Here is a 24,560-nt window from a genome sequence, read left to right on the forward strand (position 1 = left end):
TCCTTGGTTGGGTTTCTTTTTGCCTTCCAATTCCACCCCCAAAACTCCAACCATGGCTTTTATTCCCAGAATCCATCCCAGGAGGGATTTTCACTTCCGGTGAAGCCACCTTTGCCATGGAAACGTTGGGATTTGGGTGATGTTCCAAGGGTGCCGCCACCACCACCTCCAGGACTTAGGTGCTTGGTTGAACTTCACCATGGCCAAGCTCCAACCATGGCCTCTCTTCAAGCACAAATCCCCCCCCAGTCCCCCCCCCAACGAGTGTCAACGGCGCCGTGTCCATGCTCTGGAGGTGGAGAATCCATAGGGATCGTTGAGGAACCAACTTCACCCCAAAGAACAACCACCCCCCCCCCCCTCCAATCAACCATTGCCCAACATCTACCCCCATGGGTGCCTTCACGTCAAGCTCTCCTGCAGGCCTGAAGCTGGTGGAGATCCACGGCCCCCCTCTGCTTGGTGCTTCTCCATCACCTGCAGGACATCCTCCAGGATGGATGGTCCCAAATCCACGTGGAGGGAGAGGAGGGATCCCGCGTGCGACAAGAAGGGCTCCGCGCTGCCGGCCTCCTCCTCGCGGCGGAAGCCGTTGGCTGGGATGGTGCCCATCGTCTCCTCCTCTTCCTCATCCCTCTTCCCGAGCTCCTCCAGGTGGAGCCGAGGGGGTTTGGGAGGAGCCGGTGCCGACGGGAGGGTGATGGCCTGAGGACCACCGATGGTGGGCAAGGAGATGGCGTTCTTCAAGAGCGGGGATGGCATTCCCGGTGTTTCGTGCCCGGATACGGTGGAGGTCCTGGAGAAGGAGAAGCTGGGCTGGGAACGGGGCAGGAGATGGAGCTTGCCCTGGAGGAAGGAGATGTCCCCAAAGGTGTCCCCTTGGCCGGCGCTGCCGATGTGGATCGTGTGCCGGAAGTCACCCAAAGGGGGGCTGATCATATCCGAGGAGAGGATATCCCGGAGCTTCTCCTTCTTCCCCTTCCTGCTGCCCCTCTTGAGGTAGATGGGGGCCTTGGTGGACATCTCAATGGCTTCCAGAGCAATTCCAGTGTTGGCTCCGGGCCCGGTGGCTTCCCTGCATGAAACAATGGGAAAAAGAAGGAAAACTCAGTGGATTCCAACCCCTCGGATGGGGATCTTCCGGGAAACTCATTCCAGACGTTCCCCAGCTCCGAGGTGATCAATAAGGAAATCACCCTAAGAATGGAATCCAGGAATTGCCCCCAGTGGGAAACCAGCTGGAAATCCCAAAGGATTTATGGGTTGATGAGGAATTGTTGGGGCTGTGGAGAGGGAGGTGGTGGGGAAGCGGTATTCCAAGCCTCAGCTTGGAGGAGGTTTGGACGCTTGGATTCCTTCTCCTCTTGGCCACGCAGCATCCAACCCCACCCGGCAATGAGCTACAGCACAAATCCATCGGGATGGAGGTGGGAGGGGGAAGGAAGTTGGAGTTTTTCCCTGGATTTAGTCATATTCCCTCAACTCTTGGCAATTCCCACCTCAGTTCCAGGCTCATTCTTCAACTGGGGGGGGGGGGGGAATGAGGGGAAAAAGGGTTTTTTTAGGGGGGATAACAATGATGCGTCCAACTCGGATCCGTGCCAATGGGACAGGAAAAGGGATGGAAACAGGTTTGGGAAGCAGCAGCAAAGGGGAAGCTGTTTGGAATGCTGCTGGAAGCGCTGCCAGCTCATCCCAAGCCTCCCCCCTGGAATCCATCCTTCCAACTGGCCCAAAGGGATGGAAAACCCCACATTCCCCTTCCACCACCCGGAAGCGGGATCATCCTGGCTGTGCTGCTCCCTTCATTCCCTCTTCCAACCCCCCCCTCCCAATTCCCTCTTGGCGCTGAGGAAACCATTCCCGTCACAAGCAGAGACCTACGCTACAGGCGGAGCCGTTCCCGGTGGGATGCCAGCAGAGTTGAGGGGATGGAGCTGGAGAGGTGGGAAATCCCTCAATGGGCTCCAAAGGAAGCACCAGCATCGGGAATGTGGCTCCAGGGAAGAACAACAGCACCAGGAGCCCGTTCCCGGCGGCTCCGGCCAGGACTGAAGTGCTGACACTGCAGAATCCAGCAGTGTTAATCCCGGATGGATTAACGCCGGCGGCGCGGTGATGCCGCTGGCGTGAAATCCAGGCGCCGGGAAAGACACCGGGAGGTGGGGCAGGGTGGGAAGATGATGGTGGAGATGTTGGGAATCTGGATTGGGAATGCTGCTGGGTGCGCGGCTCCAAGTGCCCCCAAGGGGGGGGAAGCATGGGAAGCTGTGGGAAAGCACCAAAATCCCTGACACCCCCCCCCCCGCAAAAAACAAGTGGATTTGTAGGAAGAATCCCCTTTAGTCACTTGGAAGTGGTTTAGGTTTCCAGGATTTGGGATGATGCTGATGGGGATGGGCATTGGGAAGCGACGTTCCCCTGGGCACTGACCTGGAATCGCTCTCCCTCATCCCAGTTTCTTCCTCCTCTTCCCAGTCTGGGCTCCAGCTGATCAACCAGAGCCCCACTGGGCTGGGAGGGCGCTGGGAATGTCTGGGAATGTGGGAAGCATCCCTCGTCCCACAAAAAAAACCACCTTGGAAAAGGCCATTTCCCTCCAGTAGGCCCCAAAGGCATTGGGAACAGCCTGGTTTGGACCAGAAAATCCCTTTTCCCAGCATTTCCCAGGGCTGACAACCAAGCAGATCCATGGGGAACATGGGAGCGTTACCACTTCCTGGCCAAACAGGTGGAAAACGAGATGGAAAAGGAACAATGCTCCAAGAAACCCCTAGAGAACTCATGGATGGGTGTTTCTGGCTGCTTCCTGCCCCACTGGATGCATCCCCAGGGATTTAAGGCTTTATCCCACCACATTCCACCTCCATGTGCTGGGATGAATCCCATTGGCTTTTCATGGAGCCTCACTGAATCCCAAGAAACTGGGGGGGGGGGGGGGGTGGTGAAGAGAGAAAGGTGGGAATGATGTTTCCACATGGGATAAGAAGTGGGAAGCACTCTGGAGGAGATCCAAGGACTCCAACTCCATCCATGCCCCACATTTGGCTTCTCCACAGGAAGAAATGGGCTCAAAGCGCCGGATCCCGCAGCACTCCAGTGGGATACCCACCCCCCCCCCCCAGCCCCATTTGCCTTTTTTCCTTCCTTATGGAGTAAAATTCCATCCTTTTCCACCCATTTCCATCACTTCCAGCATCAGCAGGTGCCATTTGAGTCGTTCTCCAGCAATTTTGGCCTTTAAAACTCTGCTTCCCAACCAAATTCCAGGTTTCCCCCCCATTTCCACTATTTGGGCTTCACTATGAGAAAATCCAGGGATGTTTTTTCACCCAATTCCAAAAATTTCACCTCTAGAATATGGAAGTTTATTTCCTTCCCACTCCATTCCAGCCATTTCTGCCTCACTCTGGGAAAACCAAGTGGGAAACAAACCCAGTTCCTTCCATTTTTCCTCCTTTTTGGGCCTTCTTGAGGAAAATTTGCGCCTGGGAAGAGGTTTTGCTCTTGCATTCCCCCTGGAAAAAGGGATATTCCCATGGGAAGCGAAAACACACCCCTTTCCTATGGGCTCGGCGAGGTGGGGTGTGGAAAAGGGCCCTGTTGGGATGTGGATGATGGATATTCTGGAGCACTGGGAAAAAAGCCTGGTGTGGATGCAGGTGTGGAGGGACTGGACCAGCGTCATCCCAGTTAACAGAAAAGCTGGAATCAACCCCAGGGAATCCCGGTGGGATCCTGGGGCTGTCCCTGTCCTACCTGGAGCAGCCGGCACCGGATTGGGATGAGGGATGGGCTGGTGCGGACACAGCAGCACAGTCAGGATTGGGTCTTCCAGGATCAGGCAAACACCAAGATCCGGGATCTTTGCCAATAAGGAAAAGCCTGGGATGAGGAAACGCTGGGACACGGCTGGAAAACGCGGCCGAACCCTTCCCGTGCCTCAGTTCCCCCCCCCCCCGCGGTGACCAACGGAAGGGGGGAAAACGCACCCAAACCCAACTTAAATCCCGGGAAAACAACTTAAATCCCGGGAAAACAGCTCCGAGCCCCACCCGCTGCCGGGGGGGGGGGGGGGGGGCGCCGGGAATTCCCGGGAAGGGAGGGCGGTGCCGGAATTCGGGTGGGATCAGGGCACAGGTCGCTTCTCTTTCCTTGGAATAAGGGTGGGAGCCCGCTCCGGCTGCCCCAGCAGCAACTTGAGCCCTGGGTTTAAAGGATCGTCATCCATGAATCCAGGGAAAAGCCTCCCTGGATAAAGCCCGGAGCAGGATCCGGCCCTGGCTATTCTGGGGATCCTATTTTGGGGATCCATCGGCTAATCTGATCCGGGAGCAGCTGGTGGCGGCAGGGAGGGGGGATCCGGGGCTGTTCCCTTGGGAAAAGGAGGGAATCCCCCCCCCCCCCCGTGAACTGAGGGATCCGGGATGCGACAGGGACACAAAAACATCCCGAATCATGGAAAAGAACCACACCCCCCCCCCTCGCTTCATCCTCAGCATCCCAATGCAAGGCCCGGATTCGGAAGCTGGGAAGAGACCTCCCTCCCCCTAAATGTTCCGCTGTCTCCATCCCCTTCCCCAGCCCCACATTCCATGGGGAATGGTGGTTGGGATCTCACCGGAAAAACACCCTCGGAGCCTCCCGGCGTCTTCCTGCGGAGCCGGAGCCGAGCGCGGCCGTTCCGATCCGATGCTCCCAGCGCCGGCGCAGCCCCAACGCCCCACCCCGGGGGCCTCCGCTTTTCCTTCCTGCTCCCTTCTCCTTCCCAAAACATGGAATTGCCGCCGTTGGCTTCTCACCGGGATGAAGAGCCGGGTGGGTTTATCCCTGTTATCCTTCCATTTCCCAGCTCCGGGATGAAGCGCTTGGATACAGACAAGATCCCTAGGGAAAGAGAGAGAAAGGTGGAAAAATCCCTGCTGGCTCCAGAGGGGGATTCCCTATGGAGCAGAGCAGCTCTCCACCACCCCCCCCACCTCCCCAAATGGCCAACTGGGAATGCTGGAGCTGACGCTCATTTAAATCCCAAATGAGCCTCGTCCTCAAGGAGCATTTAATTAAGAGGGAAACAAGATTCCGGCTGCGTCGCTCCCGATGAGGTTGGATTGGAATTCCCGATGCTGCTCCTGTTGGAACCAAATCCGGTGGGTTTATGAGGGAAACTGAGGCAGGGATAGGAATTGGGGGGGGGGGAAGCTGGAAAATGAGCTAAAACCTGGGAATAAAGCAGCTTTTTAACCACGTTGGGAAAAATCAGTGTGGAATTTGGGGTGAAAAGCACCAAAATGGGAAAAAAAAAATCGGAATTGTGAGCGTTGAGGGAATGGCGATGATCCTGTTGCCTCCGCACTGGGATGTGGGGAGAAAACAGGGATTTTCTGGCACATCCCAGAGTTCTGCAGGGAAACCATGTGGGAATCCCGCTCCCCAGATCCCATTTTCCCTCTTCCCCCCCCCCCCTTAAATCCACCCTGATGGGATTGGAAGATTGAGACGGCGCTTCCAGAGGGAGCCTGGAATGAAGCCTGGAATGAGGGTGATCACGTGGAAAATGGGAGACACCTGATGAGGCTGTTTTCCAGCTTCCTGACGCCTGGAATCACCCCGCGGCGGAGACAGTTACAAAACCTCCTCTTTCATCCCATTGGATTTAGTTTTATTCTGGCCAAAAAAGCCTTTTCCCACCCTGGGATTGGAGCTTAAGGAATGTCGGGAGAACACTCAGGGGATTTGAATTCACTTTCAGCTTCCTCCTCAGGGGTTGGAGGGGAAAAGGAAGGAAAACTGCTTCAAGCCCAACCCCGTGCCGGGATATTCCCAGTGTCATTCCCTGGCGCCGGTGGATTGTTTTCCAGCTGATTAAACTCCATATCCCATAATGAGGAAGCTCAACACAAACAACATCACCCAAGGGGTGAATCCAGGATGGCCGAAGATTCCAGCCTCTTTTCCATGCCAGGATTCCCCTTTTCCATGGGGAAAGCCAGCTGGAGCATCCCTCTTTGCCAGCCTAAGGAGTGGGACAACGTAACCAGCCCATGAACAGCCCCACAAGACACCAACAGCCGCTGTGCTGAGGGTTCATCGATCCCTCAGGGATGAACAGGCGAAGCAGAGCCCCGGCTGTGTCTGGGTGTTGCGGGAAGAGGGTGGGCTCCGCACAATGGGAGCGGTTGGGGTGTTGTTGAGCACAGTTCCAGGTGTGTTTGACCAGTCTCGGTGTAGCAGTCGGGTTGTAGGTGGTCGGATTAAGGAACTCCATCCTGGTCACTTAGATCTTCACAACCTGAGCGGCGACACAGGGGCTTTTGCGCTCGCCCCCGGTGTTGTCCCGCTGTAGGTACAGGCGGCCGTAGGTACCCCCGACTGTCCCCTTCGTCAGCCGCCCGGGGTTGATGCAGACACAGCCCAGCACTTCCTGTGGGAATACCAAAGCTGGGTGCTGAGGGCTGTAACTACAGCTGATCCAATGCCAACAACCATCCGGCTACAGCCAATCCGGGTGCTGATGGCCACAACCCACTGGCTACAGTCAAGCTGGATGCTGACAGCCACCCAGCTACAGCCCATCCTGATGCCAACAGCCACCTGGCTACAGCTGACTGGGTGCTGATGGCCACAGCCCACTGGCTACAGTCGACCTGGATGCCAAGGGCTGTGACTTACCAGCTACAGCCCATCCAACAGCAACCCAGTTACAGCTGATTGGGTGCCGACAGCCAGGACCCCCCAGCTACAGCCCATCCAGATGCTGAGGGGTGTGACCTATTGGTTACAGCCAATCTGGATGCAACAGCCACCAGGTACAGCTGAGAACTGTCATCCATCAGCTACAGTCTGCGCCGTGCCTGAGCCTGTGCTTTGTTCCAGCTGTAACCTGGGGTTTGCCCAAGCCTGCTGGGTTTTGGGGGTACTTGAGCGGGTGTTCGTGCTCCGCCTGACCTTAACGAAGTACCGCAGCTCCGAGGGGGTGACGAGGACATCCGGGGTGACCGGTAACGACGCGTAGTGGTAGAAACTCTCGTAGTCAATGTTCAGCTCCTCGGAGGGGGGGTACAACGGGTAGTAACTACCAATGGAGGGGGGAAGAAGAGGTTACCACCATCAGGAACAACCACCTCCGCCTGTAGCAACAGGCCTGGGACACACCAGTGGGGGAATTTGGGGTGGAAGAGTTGTTTGTGGCTCTTTTGGCTGTCCCTGAAGCAACCTGGGGCTGGCTGACATACACCATGCCGGAGGATTTAGGATGAAACCTTTGGAATCCAGTTGTTAATGGGGAACAAACCCCCAAAAAGGAATGTTTTAGGGTCAAAAAGAGACGTCCAAGGAGAAGATGGTGGGAATGACATAGGAGACCCCTCTTTTGGCCCCGAAAAAGCCCTTTTAGAGGTCTGAGTGGTTGTAGCAAGGCCTCACCTCCTCTGTGTCAGGATATGCTTCAGGATCCGCGTGAACCGGTCCGAGATTCCGGAGGAGCTGTAAAACCATTTGGGAAAGGGTGGGAAAGGCCAAAGAACAGACTGTGAGTAACGAGACACGAGGCCATTTACAACCAGGAGCTGCTGTGCCGGGCACCGGGCTTTGTCTCTGCGTCACCAAGTGGGAACAACCCCGGATCCTGTGGATCTGGGGCTGGATCCATCCACCAGCAGGAGATTCCCCAATCCCGGCTTCCAGCTGGCACCCACCTGCTGATCTCCTCAGCTCCCATGTGGAAGAGCAGGTCGGTGGAGGTGAGGCCCAGCACGATGCCATCCACCTCCAGGGTGCAGGGGTCCGATACGAAGTGCACACGCTGTGGAGAGAGGGGTGGGCTGTGGCTGAACCCACCCAAACCAGCCCTAAACCAGTCCTAAACCACCCAAACCTGACCTAAACCTGCCCTAAACCACCCAAATCTACCCTAAACCAGCCCTAAACCACCCAAACCTGACCTAAACCAGCCCTAAACTGCCCAAACCTGAACTAAACCTGTCCTAAACCACCCAAATCTACCCTCAACCAGCCCTAAGCCACCCAAACCTGACCTAAAACAGACCTAAACCAGCCCTAAACTGACCAAACCAGACCTAAACCAGTCCTAAACCACCCAAACCTGCCCTGAACAGGTCTTAAACCACCCAAACCTGCCCTAAACCTGTCCTAAACCACCCAAATCTACCCTAAACCAGTCCTAAACCACCCCAAACCTATTTTAAAGCACCACAATCATGCTGAGCTTTGCTTAAATGCCCTAAACCAGTACTAAACCACCCCAAACCCAGCCTAAATTGCCCCAAACCTGCCCTTTAAATGCTGTAATCACTGTTGAGTTATCCTTCAACACCCCTGAAGTACTCTTAAACTGCCCCAAACCTGACCTAAAACATCACAATCATGTGGGAATTTCTTTAAACACCCCAAACCCCATCCTAAAATGCCCCAAATCTGCCCCCAAACCCACCACAATCGGTCTGAGCTTTCCTTAAACTAATCCCAAACCACTCCAAATGCATCCCAAAATACCCTAAACCTGCCCCCAGACGCTGCCATCACACTCAAGGCTTCCTTAAACATCCTTAAACCAGTCCTAAACCATCCCAAACTTACCCTAAAACCCCTTTAAACACCCAAAATACCCCCCCCCCCCCCAAGCCCACCCAGCAGCATGGCTGGATTCCAAGCAGGAGCAATAAAAGCTGTCCCCTTGGCATAAAATGAGTTAAATCAAGGAATTTTAACCCAAAACGGGTTGGGGGGGGCAGGTTTCCTAGAGTTCCATTCCCTGCTTGCCAGGTTTCTGCTTCCAAATCCCTTTTCCCTGAGGAAATGAGGATTTTGCTCCCAAAGGGAATATTGTGGGGGCAAGAAATCACTGCCGGGTGGGAAACAAGAGCGGGGAAACTCAAAGAAAAGAGGGATTTCAGCCCAAACTTCAGGACTGAAAGGATCTGATGGAAAACCACTGGGTTTTTTGGGATAAGAAGCATGGGAATGGGGGAAGCTGGGGGGTTGGTACCTGCTTGTCCTCCTTGGGCAGCTCTGGGTAGTGGAACGGGGGCTGTGGGTAGACGCAGTCGTGGTGGACGTCGCGTGCCGAGGGCACGAACACGAGCTGGGAGCCGGCGCTGTCGGAAAACCAGGGATGGGAACAGGCAATTCCTCACCAAGCACAGGAACAGCCTCAAAAGCAGCCCCTTCAGGGGAATTCCAGCAGGGAAAAAGCCCCCAAATTGGTTGAAATCCCCCCCAAAACACGCTCAGGTGGTGTGGCAAAGGTGTTGCATCCCCGCATCAAGAGGGTTTGGGGTGATATGAGGTGGTCTGAGCTATTTTGAGGGGTGAAATGAGGTGTTCTGGGGTGACAGGAGGTGTTCTGGGGGTGACAAGAGTTTTGGGGCATAATGAGGTGGGTTTGGGTGTTTTTAGGGGTGACAGGAGGCATTTTGGAGCATGAAGAGGTGTTTTGGGGGTGACATGAGGTGGTTTTGGGGTATAATGAGTAGGTTTGGGTGTTTTTAGGGGTGACAGGAGATGTTTTGGGGATGGCATGAGGTGGTTTTGGGGCATAAAGAGGTGGGTTTGGGTGTTTTGGGGGTGACAGGAGGCATTTTGGAGCATGAAGAGGTGTTTTGGGGGTGACAAGAGGTGGTTTTGGGGCATAATGAGGTGTTTTGGGGATGACATGAGGTATTCTGGAGCAGGATGGGACATTTAGGGGTGTTTTGGGGGGTGACACGAGGTGTTTTGGGGTGTCCCCCACTCCTCAGCATGAGGCCGTGTTGTTGCCTCCTTGCTCCTCATCCATGCTGTCCCCTCACACGGCAGGGACAACACTTGTCACCATTCCCAGTTCTTTTCCCCTTGGATTTGTCCCCAGATCCCATAGGAATGTCCCTACCTTCTCGTCCCTTCGATGATCATCTTCAGGCAGAGCTTGAAGACGTCAGGGAAGGACCCCAAGAGTTGGCAGTTCTGTGGAAAACAATGAGATTTGCCCAATTCCATTGTCTTTTGGGGTGCACCTGGGGGATCCCCCTCCAAAATCCTCCCTCACCTCCACTTGCTCGTGTTTGGCATCCAGGAATGGCCCAAACTGGAAAGAAACAGGGAAAAATGAGGAAAATCCCAACCAGTGGGGACCCCAAGGTGGGGTCTGTTATTTCAACCTCCAGTTTTATCCTGTAATCCCAAAGGATTCAGGGGAAAGTGAGTCTGGGTGGGAAGATGGATGAAAGAAACATGGTTTTCCCAAGCAGGAACTCAAGCCTTGACTCATGGGGTGCCCAAACAGCCAAATTTGCTCTTAACAACAGGAGGATTGGTCATTTTAGGGTGAAAAAGTGGGTTTCTTGGTCATTTAGGGGGAAAAACCAGGGGTTTTGATCACTTTAAGGTGAAAAAAATAGGGATTTGGGGCACTTTGGGTGAGAAAGGGGATTACTTTGGTCACTTTAGGATGAAAACTGGGGTTTTTCTGGTCACTTCAGGGTGAAAATGGGGGGGGGGGTGTGGGTCACTTCAGGTTGAAAAACAGGGGGTTCTGGTCACTTGGGATGAGAAATGGGTTTTTTTGGTCACTTTAGGGTGGAACCTGGGGGATTTTGTTCACTATAGGGCGAAATCTGGGGGCTTTTGATAGTTTTATGGTGAAAACTGGGGGGGTTTGGTCACTTCAGGGTGAAAAAAAGGCAGTTTTGGTCACTTTAGGGTGAAAATGGGGGTAGTTTGGTCATTTTAGGGTGAAAAGTTTGGGGGCTTTGGTCACTTCAGGGTGAAAAACGGGGGTTTTGGTCACTTTAGGGTGAAAACTCTGGGCTTTTTGGTCACTTTAGGCTGACAACCAGGTGGTTTGGTCACTTTAGGGTGAAAACTCTGGGGGGATTTGGTCACTTCAGGGTGAAAATGGGTGTAATTTGGTCACTTTAGAGTGAAAAGTCTGGGGGTTTTGGTCACTTCAGGGTGACAACCAGGTGGTTTGGCCACTTTAGGGTGAAAACTGGGGGGGGGGTGGGGGGTGGTCACTTTAGGGTGAAAACTGAGGGGGTTTGGTCACTTCAGGGTGAAAAACAGGGGTTTTGGTCACTTCAGGGTGACAACCAGGTGGTTTGGTCACTTTAGGGTGAAGACTGGGGGGGTTTGGCCACTTTAGGGTGAAAACTTGGGGGGGGTTGGTCACTTTAGGGTGAAAACAGGTGTTTTGGGGTCACACCAAAGGCACCTCTTCCCCCCACGGCTGCTTGTGGGGGCTTTGCTGCTCAGGTACCACGTTACTGACACCAGGAGCCGGTGGGGCCTCACCAGGATGCAGACATCGGGGTGGTCGCGGGTGATGACGGTGACGAGGTCGCTGAGTGGGTCGTAGCCGATGCTGTCGGATGGGGTGTAGGGACCACAGGCCACCAGCACCATGCGCTGCTCTGGTGGGGGGGAAACAGGGGGGTGTGAGGCACCAAAGAGAGTTTAGGGGTGAGAAAAAGGGGTTGTGGGGCAAAAAGGGGGGTTGTGGGGCAAAAAAAGGGGGGTTGAGAGATAAAAGAGGGTGTTTTGGGGATGAAAAGGGGTGGTTTGGGCCCTGGGGGGTAAGAAAAGTGAGGAATAAAATAGAAAGAGTGGGCAAAAAGAAGGTGTTTGAGGGTCTTGGGGGGGTAAAAAAGCAGGGAGTGGGGGGCAAAATAGAGGTTTGGAGGACAGAAAAGGGGGGTTGAAGGAGAGAAAGGGGCTCGAAGGGGACCAAATGGGGGGGGGGGGTGGGGACAAAAAACAGGGTCTGGAGGGACAAAAGGGGGGTGGGGCCAAAAACAAGGTTTAAGGGATGCAAAAAGGGGGTTGAAGGACAGAAATGGGGCTTGAGGGGACAAAATGGAATAATATGGGGTGAAAAAGTGGGGTTTTTGGGGAAAAAGAGCATTTTGGAGGGCTAAAAAGGGGGGGGGTTTGGGTTCACCTGAGGCCGGCTCTGGTGGCGTGTGGAAGGGAAGAGGCACCCCCTGTGGAGAAACCATCAATTGCCTCAAAATCCCCTTTTTTCACCCCAAAACCAGGCCCATTGTGGGGATGCTGCCGTCACCTCATAGAGTTTGGAGACCACCATCATCTTCCCGGTGCTGTTGGTCCCCTCCAGCGCCACCACCTATGGGCAGGGGAGTAAGCAGGGGTGAGGAAGGCTTGGGGGGGAGTGTTTGTCCTGGCCCTTCCAAAACCCCACCTGGCCTGGGAAGAGGGAATATTCCCTCAGTTCCGATAGATCCAGGGGTATTTGGCCACCAGAGGAGTGTTCCCGGTCGCCCTCCAGCACCACGGACTTGGCGTTGAGCTTCCCGTTGGAGTCGCACCCAATCTGGCCCAGCACCGTCACTGGTTCCTGTGGGACAACATCACCCCCAAAACCAGTTGGTTTCACCCCAAGACATGCCCTTGGGTGGTGGTGATGGATCCAAGGATGCCCTTGGAATGGTGGGGATGGGATCACCTGGGCTGGAAGCAACACCGAGGTGAAGTCCTCGAGGTGATGGTGGTTCTTCAGCGCATCACCAAGCTCCTCAATCCTCCACAACAACACTATGGGGTGAGAACAATCGTCGGCTACACCCCAATACTTCAACGGTGACATCCCACCCCAATTCCAGGCTCACGGCGTCACCTTCCCGGACATCAAGTGCTTTTTGGAACATGAATTTGTAGGCTTTGGTGAGGTTTTCCTCCGGAGAACCAAAGAGCGCCAGGGTACAACCGCGGCCACCGTGCGCGCTCCACGTGGGACCTTGGATGGAGCCGAAGGAGGCCACCACCTCGCCGCGGCTGCTGCGCGCGCTGTACTTCTGCGAGGGGGTGACGCTGTGGGGGACAACAGGCGGAGTGAGGGTGACAACCCCAATCCAGTCCTGAGCCCTGGTCCTTGGTGAAGCGGGGTTACTACCTTGGGGAGAAGCTGCTGGGGGAGAAGAGTGCGTAGGGGCTGCGGGAGGAGAGGCTCCGCTTGGGCCGCGGCGTCTCCGGGGTGGAATTGGGGCGTTTTTGGGAATTCTGAGGGGGGGAAAAGAACCATGAGAAGTTATTTTAGGGGCAGGGTTTGGAGGCAGAAAACGGTAGGTTTGGGGGTGAAGGTGTCGGTGCGCACCTTGGACGGCGTGGTGTAGGCATCCAGCAGCTCGTCCTCCTCTTCCTCATCAAGGCTACCGGGTGGTTAAGGAGCACCCAAAGCTCTTGTTTAGGGGGGACATCCACCAACAACCCTCCCCCCAAGACAATTCCTCTCCTTAACCAGCACTAACAAGAGCAGGGAGCACCTTAAAGCCCTGTTTCTTTATAGGAATCACCCCCAAATCCATTGGGATACAGCTCCTGGAGAGAGTGGATGTCGTGGAGGCCACTGCAGCGGTTGTCCCTCTTCTGGGAGGCTCTGCTGCTGCGCTTCATGAGGACCTGGAGGAGGAGGAGAAGGATGAGCAACATCACCGCCCCCCCCCCTTCTCCTGGGGGTCATGGGGGTATTGGGGACCCCCCCACCTCATGCTCAAAGGAGTGGAGGCTGTCGCTGGAGAGCTCGGTGTCAAGGTCCTTGCTGGTGACGAAGGCCAAGAGCTCGTTGGCCAGTGCCACCGGGCCTAGGCCGTGGGTCAGGCACAGCTCCACCACTGCAGGGATGGGGTAACGGTGTTCTCGGTGTAGCCAGAACCCCTGAACCACCCAAACCCCTCCAACACCTCCCCTGACACCCCTAAAGCCCCTTTAAACAACTCTAAACCCCTTCCAATACCTCCCAAGACACCCTCAAATCACCCAACTCCCCCATTCACCAACACCGTTAAAGTACCTGAGCACCCTCCAGCACCCCTGAACCTCACTTATGCCCTCAAATATCACCCCTGAGACACCCAAACCGCCTTCAACACCTCCCCTGACACCCCTAAAGCCCCTCAAATACCTCAATGGCACCTCTAAACCTCCAATACCCCCCCAAATACCTCAATAGCACCTTTAAACCTCCATTACCCCCCCAAATACCTCAATGGCACCTCTAAACCTCCCTTACACCTCAAATACCTCAATGGCACCTCTAAACCTCCAATACCCCCCCAAATACCTCAATAGCACCTTTAAACCTCCATTACCCCCCCAAATACCTCAATGGCACCTCTAAACCTCCCTTACACCTCAAATACCTCAATGGCACCTCTAAACCTCCATTACCCCCCAAATACCTCAATAGCACCTTTAAACCTCCAATACCCCCCAAATACCTCAATAGCACCTTTAAACCTCCAATACCCCCCAAATACCTCAATAGCACCTTTAAACCTCCATTATCCCCCAAATACCTCAATAACAATTTTAAACCTCCATTACCCCCCAAATACCTCAATAGCACCTTTAAACCTACATTACCCCCCCAAATACCTCAATAGCACCTTTAAACCTCCATTACCCCCTCAAATACCTCAATAGCACCTTTAAACCTCCATTACCCCCCAAATACCTCAATAGCACCTTTAAACCTACATTACCCCCCCAAATACCTCAATAGCACCTTTAAACCTCAATTAACACCCCCAATACATCAATAGCACCTTTAAACCTCCATTACCCCCACAAATACATCAATAGCACCTTTAAACCTCCATTAACACCCCAAATACCTCCCCTGTTACCCCACTGCCACCCAAACACGTCCCTTGACACCCCTGGAAGGTACCTGAGCCCCCTCCAACCGCTCCCCTGCCCTCCCGGCCGCCCCCCCCCCCCGGTGTCCTCACGCCTGGCGGGGACGTCCTCGTCCCGGCAGCACAGCTCGAACAACCGCAGCTCCCTCAGCACCGCCTCGGCCGACACCGGCTCCGGCTCCGGTCCCGGTTCCGGTTCCTCCGCTCGCTCCGGCTCCGCCATGCCCGCACCGAAAAGCCCGCGCGGGCGCGACACTGCCGCGCTTGACGGCAGAAGGAGGAAAGGGGCGGGGGAAGCCTTGCCTAATAAGGAAAGAGGCGGTGCCGCGCTGCGAGGGAGAGGAGGGGTTATGCAGATTAAGGGGCAAACTGACCAATCGGAGAGGGAAGGCGGGGAGGGGGCGTGGCTGGGGCAACCCCGGCTGCCCCGCTTCCGCGGGAAAGGAGGAAAAAGGCGGGAATTTCCCCATCCTCCCCGGGATTCCCTTAGCAGATCCCACAGGATCCAACCCTGATAGGATCCAACCTTATCCCTGACACGATCCACCCACACCCCTGACAGGACCCATCCCTATCCAGACAGGATCCATCCCTGACAGGACCCATCCCTATCCCGACAGGATCCATCCCTGACAGGACCCATCCCTATCCCGACAGGATCCATCCCCACCCATGCCAGGATCCACCCCTGACAGGACCCATCCCTATCCCGACAGGATCCATCCCCTTCCTTTACAGGATCCATCCCTGACAGGACCTATCCCTATCCCAACAGGATCCATCCCCATCCATGCCAGGATCCATCCTTGACAGAACCCATCCCTATCCCAAAAGAATCCATCCCTTTCCTTTACAGGATCCATCCCCATCCATGTCAGGATCCATCCCTGACAGAACCCATCCCTATCCCAACAGAATCCATTCCCCTCCTTACAGGATCCATCCGTGACAGAACCCAACCCTATCCCGACAGAATCCATCCCCTTCCTTTACAGGATCCACCCCTATCCCTGACAGGATCCCAAATATCCCTACAAAATCCCAACATAATCCCATAACAGACATTCTGGCACCTGGGTGGAAACGTGCCATTGGCTTCTCCTCAACTCCCAGTGGGTCGGAGTGGGAATGGTGGGATTCGCCCCGCGGTACAGCTGGATAAGGGGGAAGGAGCAGCAGGAAAACCACTTTAATGAACATCCCTTGGAATTTTATCCCTTGTTTTTAATTTATATTGTAAAAAACCACTATTTTGGCACCCGGGAAGCAGAAGATCCCTGTCGGAGGCGGAAGCAGGAAGCAATGGCAGTCGTGCTGGGGGGTCCCAACACCCGGTGACCCCTACTCCGGCTCCTTCCGTTATCTGAAGAAGCACCAAAACCTTGGGAATTCCCCCCAAAACCTCCATGCAGAGGCAGGGGAAGGAGCGTTTCCTTGGCAAAGCGTGACCGGGTGTCCCGGTATCCCGGTTTGGGGATGATTGTGGTGCCTCACGCACCCCACACCCCCCCAAAACACCACCCTTCTTGTGCTGGGAAACAAGGAAAAAGCCACCAAAGAGGGAAAATCCAGCGCGGTGACACCGGCGGCTCCCGCTGGGAAGGCACTTGGGGTCTGCTCAGGCGAACATGGTGAGCTGGAGCCACTGCGAGGAAGAGGAGGGTTGAGGAGGGGGCTGGAGGGTGTTGGGGGGTGTTGAAGGGTGTTGTTGGGGGGTGTTAATGGGAGGTGTTGGTGGGGTGCTGAAGGGTGTTTGTAGGGCGGTATTGGGGTGGTGTTGGGTGCTGTTGGGGGTGTTGAAAGGTGTTTGTAGGGTGGTATAGGGGTGTTGTTGGTTGTTGTTGGGGGTTAGTGAGGTGCTGTTGAGTGGTGTTGTTGGGGGTGTTGCGGTGCTGTGGGGAGCTGTTTGGGGTGTTGAAGGGTGTAGGGTGGTATTGGGGTGTTGTTTGGGGGTGTAGTGGGGCGCTATTGGGGGGCTGTTGTGGGGTGTTAAGGGGTGTTGTAGGGTGTTGTTGTGGGGTGGTGCTGTGCTGTGGGGTATCAGCACCCGACGGTACCTGCAGCAAGTCGAAGGTGACGACACCGTCCTGGTCCACGTCCATTGCTTGGAAGAACCCTGCAGGAGGGAACAGGAGGTGACTCGGTGGGAAAAGTGTGGAATGGGTTGGGATTTAATGGGAAAAGTAGGGTAAAAACAGGATTTAAGGGGAAAAGTTGGGAACAAAACAATATTTAAGGGGAAAAGTTGGGAAAACAAAGCAGGATTTAAGGGGAAAAGTTAGAAATCAAAGCAGGATTCAAGGGGAAAAAAAACAGGAAAATGAGGAAGGATTTAAGGTGAGAAGCTGGGAAGAAACAGGATTTAAGGGAAAATATGGGAAAACCCAGCAGGATTTAAGGGGGAAACAGAAAAATGGGAAGGATTTAAGGGGAAAAGTTGGGAAAAAAAACAGGATTTAAGGAGCTGTCAGGAAAAAAAACCACCAGAATTTAAAGGGAAATTTGGAAAAAAGCACTTTTCCTGTGGGGTTTTCTCACACTTTTCCTGTTCAATTCCATGGAAAAGTTAAGTTCTGGGAGAAGCTGGGAAAACTGCAAGGGAGCTGAAGGGGGAAACTGGAAACCTCAGACAGTTGAACAGGAAAAAGTGCAAATAACAGGGGGTTTCAGGAGGGAAAGTTGGAAAATCCACTTTTTTTCCCATTACAAAGTCCAAACCCCATCTGAGTTTAACTGGAAAAGCTGGAAAATGGGATTTAAGAGGAAATTTTTTTTGGGGGGGGGTGTCTGACTTTTGAACTTAAATCCTGCTTTTTTTTGCACTTTTCCCCACTTTCCCCTCAACTCCCATGGGGTTTTCCCATGGAATCGAATGAGAAAAGGGAATAAATCCTGTCAATCCCGTTTTTCCCTGTTCCCAGAGGGGTGGGAATGGCGCTCACGGAACATGGTCTCCAGGCGCACGAGGCAGCAGACGAAGTTGTCGAAGTCGATGGCGAGGTCGGGCTCCGCGTAGCGGGTGATGATCAACTCGTGGAGCTTCTTGCTCAATTTATACCCTTTTGGGGCATCAAATCATGCATAAAGCGAACGTAAAACCACCGGAGGGAAGGTGGGAAAGGTGGGAATTCCGCCAGGAATCCCGGGACGTACCCGCCGCTTCCAGCGCCATCCGCATCTCGTAGCTGCTCATGCTCCCGGATTTATCCAGGTCGAACTTGCGGAAGATGGTCTGTGCCCCCCCAAACACACAGCAAAGGGTCACCAGGATGGGGGACACCCCCAAATCCCAGCCTCATCCCCCTCGGAATTCCCCACTCCCCACCCCGGACCCACCAGGTAGTTGCGGATCCGGTTCCACAACACGTTGAACTCCACCAATCCCAGCTTCCCGCTGCCGTCTTTCTGCAGGGTGGAGGTGTTAAGGAAAATGGGGGATCCATGGGGAATGGGGGATCCATGAGGAATGGGGTGAGGGTGTTGCAGCCCCAAAATCAACCCCATGGCCGGGGGTGGTGGATACATCCATGAGGTTGACCATGCTGCGGCAGGACTCAGTGCTGAAGCCTTTGGTTCGGAGATCCTTATCTGGAAATCAGCCGGTGGTTACTTGAGGGAATGAGTTTGACCCCAACCGAAGAGGGTTTTCCACTCGTCTTCCCGGTGAATCCCAAAATCCCGCCCCGGCGCCTCACGTTTGCCAATGATGCGGTTGAGGATGGTCTGAAGCTCGGTGACGCTGATCTCCATGTCCTACGGGGAGGAAGGAGATGGGGTGTTCTCCATTGAACCGCATCCCAACAACCACCGGTGTCACCATCACCATCACCGCGCTTACCGGTCCAGCCAACTGCTTGAAGAGCGCCTTGAAGTTGTCATCGATTTGGCTTTCGGAGAGCACTTTCTGAGGGAGAAAAGGGCTGGCTTGGTAAAGAGGCAGCACCACGGCACCGTGCAGTGGCCGGCTCCGCTCACCTCATCCGGAAGCGTCGCTTGGATCTTGTCATCCATTTCCCTGCGGAGATAACGAAGAGGAGTTTGGCCTCCGGAGCCGGCCGGGGGCTTCGTTGGCGCTCGGGAGGCATCTCCCACTCACTCGGTGCCGGCTTTCTTCTCGGAGAAGACGCGGAGGACGAAGTCTCCTTCCTTGTTGGGCTCGAAGGTGGAGGGTACCACGATGTACTCGCCCGGCGGGAGCCGGAACCGCGTGCTCACCTCCCGCAGGTTGATGAACTGCTCCGAGCGGGCGCGCGAGGCGTTGGCCAGGAAGAAATCCCGCTTGAGATGCACGCCTGACTTCCCCACATACTGCCGGGAGGGAATGGAATGGGGTTCCCAATGCAACACCTGAAATAACACCCACCCAGCCCCCAAAAACACCCGCCGGTGCTGCCTGGTTCGGTGTTGGTAGCATTGATGTACCCACCTCAGGAGGAACCTGTAGGGAGAGGAGAGCAGAGGTTGAGGGCATGCGGTTGATGCCAGCTGTTGACACCAACTGACACTGGTGGACACCAGTTGACATCATTAGACACCAACTGGCATTGGTTGACACCAGTTGACATCAACTGACATTGGCTGACACCAGTTGACACTAACTGACATTGGTTGACACCAGTTGACATCATCCAATTGACATTGGCTGACATCAGTTGACATCAGTAGACACCAACTGACACTGGTTGACACCAGTTGACATCAATAGACACCAACTGACGTTGGTTGATGTTTGTTGACACCAGGTGAAGCCAATTGATGTTATCTAACTCTGACTGATGCCAGCTGACATCATTTGATGCCGGTTGATGCCAACAGACGCCAGTTGGCTTTGGTTGACACCAGTACCTCATAGACAGCAAACCCAATGGTCTCCATGTCCTTGCCGTAGCGGCGCTCACGGCGCCGGTTCTTCTGCATCAGCGCCAGGAGGAAGCTGCAGCCAGGCTCGCGCCCACCATCCTCATCTCCAGTGTCGTCCACCTCTTCCAGCTGGATCTTGAACTGTGGGTTTATCCAGAAAGTGGCTGGAAGAAGAGCCAAAAGAGGTTAAATCGATGCCAAAACCAGTGGGTTTTAGGCGTGAAACTCCTCGCCAACAGTGCCTACCGGGGTAGTTCCTACAGCCGCCGGCCGTGCTGCCGCGGCGCCATGTCCCGTCATAGAGGCGCGTGTTCCACTTGCGGAATTTGCGGGATTGGAGAGCATCTGGGGTGAGGTTACAGATCTCCAGGCGGGTGAATTCCCGCAGGAAATCCCGGAAGGACATCCTAGAGGAAGAGGAAGGACCAGAGGGTGGGAGCGCAAGGTTTTCCCTCTTTTCCTGGCATGAAATGGTCAGGAAAAGGTGGCAGGGTTTTCCTTCCTCCCTCATTGCTTACCAGAATTCCCCGTCCTCCATCCTGACCATCAGCTGCTGCCGCAGCGCCGGCTCCACCGCGTTCCACTCGGATGAGCTGCCGGTGGCAAACAGAACTCATCCCCCAGGGCCAACTCATGGTGTTACCACTAACAAAGCCCTGGCCAGGTCCTCACCTATCGCTCCACGGTCCTGTCCACTCCACTTCTCCCCAGGGATTGCGCATACGGATCAGCCCCAGGGATTGCCCGCGGTAGTTGATCTGTGAATGGCACTGTCAACCCCCTTGACCCTAAAACTGCCACTTTTCACCCCAAAACAGTGCTGCCTCTTACCTGCTTGGCTCCCGTCACCGAGTACGCGTGTCCCTTCACCAGCTTCTTGAACGTCACCGCCTCCATGTCGAAGGCGCTTGTTATCTGCAGGGCAACATGGTGGTGGCGTTACTGCCTTGCTGTGCCGGTGGTGGAGGAAGGAGCCCCAAAAGGTGTTGTTTTGGCCCCAGAACAAGGCCCCTCACGTCGATGGAGCAGCCAAGCAGGGAGCCACGTTCCAGCGCCTTGAGGATGATCCGGTAGAGGTCCGCGGGGGGCTTGCGGAGGTCGTACCACTCCGTCACGCCACCAGTGAAGTCCTCAAAGCCCTCCGAGGTGCTGCCACCTGCGAGTGCCTCGTAGCAGCCGTTCACCCTGCAGGATTGCACCGTTCCAGGGGGTATTCAACCCAAAATGAGGAGGAGGAGGAGGAAGGGGACGCACTTGGCGTAGGCTTTCTCCAGCAGCGCGCTCCAGAACTCGCTGCCCTCAGCCGAGTGCACGAAGAGCAGCTTCCCGTCCTTGGTGGGCAGGTAGTCATCCACCACCACGTCCAGCCACTCGCCAAACTGCCAGATCTGCAGAGAGGAGGACGAGGGAACCCCTTTGGGGTTTGAAGCTCAGGATGGGGGGTCTGGGGGGAGAAAAGAGCACTTTTGGGGGTCCCGTAGTGTGTGGCCCTGGGAGGATGGTGCAGCAAGGAGACGGTTGAGGAGGCAAAGGTGGGGGGTGAACTTGGCGGTGGCACCAAAGAGGTGGAGGGAGACAAAATTGCAGAGGGTAAGCCCAAAAAGGTTGATTTGATCCCCAAAATAGTGCTGAGGAGCCTCAAATGTGGATTTGAGCCCCAAAATGGTGGATTTGAGCCCCCAGATGGCAGAGGGGACCCCAACATCGTTGATTTGATCCCCAAAATAGTGGTAAGGAGCCCTAAATGTGCACATGACCCCCAAACTGGTGGATGTGATCCTGAAAATGGTAGAGGGGACCCCAAATTGGTGGATTTGAGCCCCAAACTGGGGGTTGAGCCACTCACCTGGAAGTGGAAGATCCCAGCGTATCCATGCTGGAAGCTCTGCCCATGCGGAACCACGCGGTGCAGGAGAGTCTCATTGAGCGTGAGGGATGCAATGGCCGCCAGCAGCCAACAGTCCCCTGGGGGCCATGGCCACCAGTTACCAATCACGGTGTGGCCACGGCCCCCAGGTTGACCAAACCCCCCCCCCTCCCCTCCAGGGTCTGAAAGGGGCTATAAGGATGCTGGAGAAGGATTCTTCATCAGGGACTGGAGGGATAGGACAAGGGGTGATGGGTTCAAACTGAAACAGGGGAAGTTTAGGTTGGATATAAGGAAGTTCTTCCCTCTAGGGATGGTAGGACATTGGAAGGTGGTGCCCAAAAACGTGGTAAATGCTCCATCCCTTGCAGTGTTCAAGGTTGGACAGGCCTTGGGTGATATGGTCTGGTGTGAGGTGTCCCTGCCCATGGCAGGGGGTTGGAACTGGATGATCTTAAGGTCCCTTCCAACCCAAACCATTCCACGATCCCATGAAAACTGGGACAAGGCATCACGGCGGCGTTCCCTACCCAGCGCTCCCTGGCAGATGTCAGTGCGTGTGGCTCCATCCACGATGAACTGCGGGCGTGAACACAGCTCCTATGGGAAAAACCACTGGGTCCATCACCAGAACTCACCCAACCCCCCCCAAATTTGGAGGTTGAAGGGGTTTTCCAAGCACGGATCGGGAATTACATCCCAATCGGTGAAGTTGAGGAGCACCGCTACTCACTGTCGGCCTCTTCCATTGGACACCGTAGGTTTTGGAGGTGCCGGGGCCGAGCTCGCGGAAGCCGAGGGAGCCGGGTGCCGGTGGGAAGGTTGGGTCACGGAAGAGGCTTCCGGAATTCCGGCATTCCTCAAGCAAACGCCCGTAGTCCTGCCCCAGGTAGCGCACGGCGTTCTCGTGCTGGCCCAATCCCAGCGCCTTGGCCCGCTGCCGCTGGACCTGCGCCGAGACGCCGGTGCAGTACACCGGCACGATGGGCGGCTCTGCCATCCTGGGATGCGGGAATACAGAGGGAAATGGGGAAAACAGGGAAAACTGAGGGCTAGAACCACCTCTGCTGAGGGGATCCGAAGGGGAATTGGGAGTTTGGGGGAGAAATGGGAGATTTTGAGAATTTTGGGGGGGGATTTGGTGTTTATTTGGGGATGCTTGGGGTGGAATTGTGGCTTTCTTGAGGGATTTGGGGGATATTTGGGGATTTTAGTGGGAATTTGGCGATATTTGGAGGTGATCCGGGGATTCTCAAGGGATTCAGGGGGAGCTTGGGGAGATTTTGGGAGGATTTGGCTGTTTTTAGGGGATCTGGGGGGGGGATTTGAAGACTTTTGGGGGGATTTGGGGAATTTTGGAGGTAATTTGGGTTTTGGGGGGAGTTAGAGGATTTTTTAGGGGATCTGTAGATTTTTGGGGAATTTGGGAATTTGGTAGAGGGTTGGGGGCTGTTTTGGGGGGGATTTTCTAATTTTGGGGGGTATTTGTGAATTTTTGGGAGTCTTGGTGGATTTAGGGGGAAATTTGTGGGGTTGGGGGTATTTAAGGGGATCTGGAGTGGATTTAGGGATCTTTGGAGGGGGATTTGGGAATCTGTAGTCTGCTTTAGGATTCCCCAGGAGCAGCTTGGACAAAAAAGGGGGATTTTATCCCAAACTCCCCTTTTGGGTGTTACTAAACCCAACTCTGGTGATCTTGGGGAGGCCTGATTGTGGGGGGAAACCCCTCTAAAAAGGGCTGTAACTCCCCCAAACATGGGGCCCCACCTGAGCCCCATTGGGGTGATTTGGGTGAAACCAACACTGCCATTTTAGGACAAAACCCCGGAATTCCGGGGGCGGGGAATCCCTCCCCCCCCCCCCCCCCCCCCCGCAGCAGCTGCTCCCCATCTGTCACTCAGTGAGCCCCACATCCTCATGTTTCACCTCAAAACGGCCCCGCGGGGGATGAAGCAAGCCCCAGTGATGGAGATTCCAGCAGTGGGGAAGCCCCAGACGGCGCCGGATCGAAGGGGAAACGGCTCCAGGAACCGGTCCTGCCGGTCGAGGCGTGTGCCGGGGCCGCTCCCCGCGGCTCAGCCCCGGGCGCTGCTCTCGCTGCGCCCCTGAAGGCCTCAATGACACCCGGGGGAGCTTCATTAAGCACAGAGGAGTTAATGAGGTGCTCATTAGAGCGGCTCAGGGAGTGCCAGGGAGGTGACAGCAGTGCTGCCAGTGTGGGTCCCACCAACAAGGACTGGGTTGGGGGGGGGGGGTGTCTGTCACCCCAAAACCCAGCCCAGCATGGGGGGGGGGGAGTCTGGGCTCCCAAAACTGAGGATTATGCCCCCAAAAAGCACTGATTATGCTCAAAATGAGGGGTGAGGAGTGGGGGAAGTCCCTAATTCACCCCCATCCCCACCCCAGAGCAGAACTGGGGAGGGTACAACAGAGGCCTAACCCATGGGGTGCTCATGGGACACTCCCCCATAGAGTGGGACCCCTCCCAAAACATACGTTTTTTGGCACAGCAGGACCAAAATCGGCTCTTTTCAGCCCGTTTCCAGGGTGCCGGTGCCCTGGCAGGTGCCGCGGGGCAGAGCCTGGGCCCGGTGACGGCGGCACTTTGGCAGCCGCGTCTCCTCCAGCAGCACTGGGGAGAAAATGAAGATAAAACAACCCCAAAATGCCTCAATTCTGAGCAAAACCACTTAAAACCACTCAAAATCCCCCATTTCTCCCCTTCCCGGGATTAACAATCCTCCAAAAAGCACTTTTGGGGGGTAAAACAACAACTGGGGGGGAACACAAGGGACCCCCAAAGCTCCCAACCCCTTCCCAGTGCTGCAAATGGAGGAAACCAGGCCCCCAAACGCTGGGATTTGCCCATTTTCCATGGGTTTTGTCCCGATCCAGAGTTGTGTAAGTTGTGGAGCAGGGAAGCAGCTCCAGCGCTGTCACCCGGCCATGGGGGAAACAGGAGACCCCCCCGCCGCTGCCCCCCCCGCACCCAGGGACATGGGGACATACCTGGCTGCAGGGGACACACACACACACACACTCCCGGCCTTGTTTTGGGGTGAAATCAAGGAAAAAGAAGCAAAATCCCTTATTCTCGGCAAGTCTTCCCCGAGGAGGAAGGAGAGACCGGGGTGAACCCGCCCCCACCCCCCGACTCCGCCCAGCACCGCACCGCCCTGGGGGGG

At 55.3% G+C, this 24,560-nt stretch overlaps 3 protein-coding genes across 3 annotated transcripts; all 3 read right to left on the minus strand.

Moving 5' to 3' along the window:
* Positions 1–359: 359 nt before the first annotated feature.
* On the minus strand, positions 360–3,973 carry CDC42EP2 (CDC42 effector protein 2). Its single transcript, XM_061444094.1, has 2 exons — positions 3,760–3,973; positions 360–1,075 (listed from the first exon to the last, which is right to left on the minus strand). Exon 2 carries the CDS (start codon positions 1,021–1,023, stop codon positions 403–405), a length of 621 nt encoding a protein of 206 aa, XP_061300078.1. The 5' UTR covers positions 1,024–1,075; positions 3,760–3,973; the 3' UTR covers positions 360–402.
* A 2,134-nt stretch (positions 3,974–6,107) lies between these two features.
* POLA2 (DNA polymerase alpha 2, accessory subunit) lies at positions 6,108–14,871 on the minus strand. The gene is made up of 18 exons (XM_061444093.1): positions 14,742–14,871; positions 13,495–13,622; positions 13,325–13,410; positions 13,106–13,160; positions 12,905–13,011; positions 12,629–12,822; positions 12,458–12,546; positions 12,194–12,349; positions 12,056–12,118; positions 11,933–11,975; positions 11,287–11,405; positions 10,043–10,081; positions 9,887–9,960; positions 9,005–9,113; positions 7,695–7,801; positions 7,423–7,482; positions 6,946–7,072; positions 6,108–6,421 (listed from the first exon to the last, which is right to left on the minus strand). The coding sequence occupies exons 1-18, from the start codon at positions 14,869–14,871 to the stop codon at positions 6,275–6,277; spliced, it is 1,833 nt and encodes a 610-aa protein (XP_061300077.1). The 3' UTR covers positions 6,108–6,274.
* Positions 14,872–15,892: 1,021 nt separating this feature from the next.
* CAPN1 (calpain 1) lies at positions 15,893–24,006 on the minus strand. Its single transcript, XM_061444092.1, has 22 exons — positions 23,872–24,006; positions 22,109–22,376; positions 21,906–21,975; positions 21,355–21,473; positions 20,763–20,896; positions 20,525–20,693; positions 20,340–20,423; positions 20,181–20,266; positions 20,027–20,101; positions 19,755–19,915; positions 19,494–19,672; positions 19,075–19,086; positions 18,745–18,956; positions 18,624–18,663; positions 18,487–18,552; positions 18,344–18,401; positions 18,172–18,236; positions 17,985–18,053; positions 17,802–17,880; positions 17,591–17,707; positions 16,706–16,764; positions 15,893–16,293 (listed from the first exon to the last, which is right to left on the minus strand). Exons 2-22 carry the CDS (start codon positions 22,373–22,375, stop codon positions 16,267–16,269), a joined length of 2,148 nt encoding a protein of 715 aa, XP_061300076.1. The 5' UTR covers position 22,376; positions 23,872–24,006; the 3' UTR covers positions 15,893–16,266.
* Between the last annotated feature and the right edge of the window lie 554 nt (positions 24,007–24,560).

This window comes from Pezoporus flaviventris, unplaced genomic scaffold (genome assembly GCF_033815535.1).
Source record: "Pezoporus flaviventris isolate CSIRO_AGI_PZ_B2104156 unplaced genomic scaffold, CSIRO_AGI_Pfla_v1 ptg000676l, whole genome shotgun sequence".
Lineage (NCBI taxonomy): Eukaryota > Metazoa > Chordata > Aves > Psittaciformes > Psittacidae > Pezoporus > Pezoporus flaviventris.

Coding starts and splice junctions, on each gene's coding strand:
- CDC42EP2 (XM_061444094.1), bottom strand. CDS start 1,023: ATGTCCACCAAGGCCCCCATCTACCTCAAGAGGGGCAGCAGGAAGGGG.
- POLA2 (XM_061444093.1), bottom strand. CDS start 14,871: ATGGCGGAGCCGGAGCGAGCGGAGGAACCGGAACCGGGACCGGAGCCG. Junction 13,161..13,324: donor ATCCACTCTCTCCAGGAGCT/GTATCCCAATGG, acceptor ACCACCCGGTAG/CCTTGATGAGGAAGAGGAGG. Junction 11,406..11,932: donor GCCACCAGAGCCGGCCTCAG/GTGAACCCAAAC, acceptor CCCCCCCACCAG/AGCAGCGCATGGTGCTGGTG.
- CAPN1 (XM_061444092.1), bottom strand. CDS start 22,375: ATGGCAGAGCCGCCCATCGTGCCGGTGTACTGCACCGGCGTCTCGGCG. Junction 19,673..19,754: donor CGGCTGTAGGAACTACCCCG/GTAGGCACTGTT, acceptor CTCTTCTTCCAG/CCACTTTCTGGATAAACCCA. Junction 16,294..16,705: donor TCACCTTCGACTTGCTGCAG/GTACCGTCGGGT, acceptor TCTTCCTCGCAG/TGGCTCCAGCTCACCATGTT.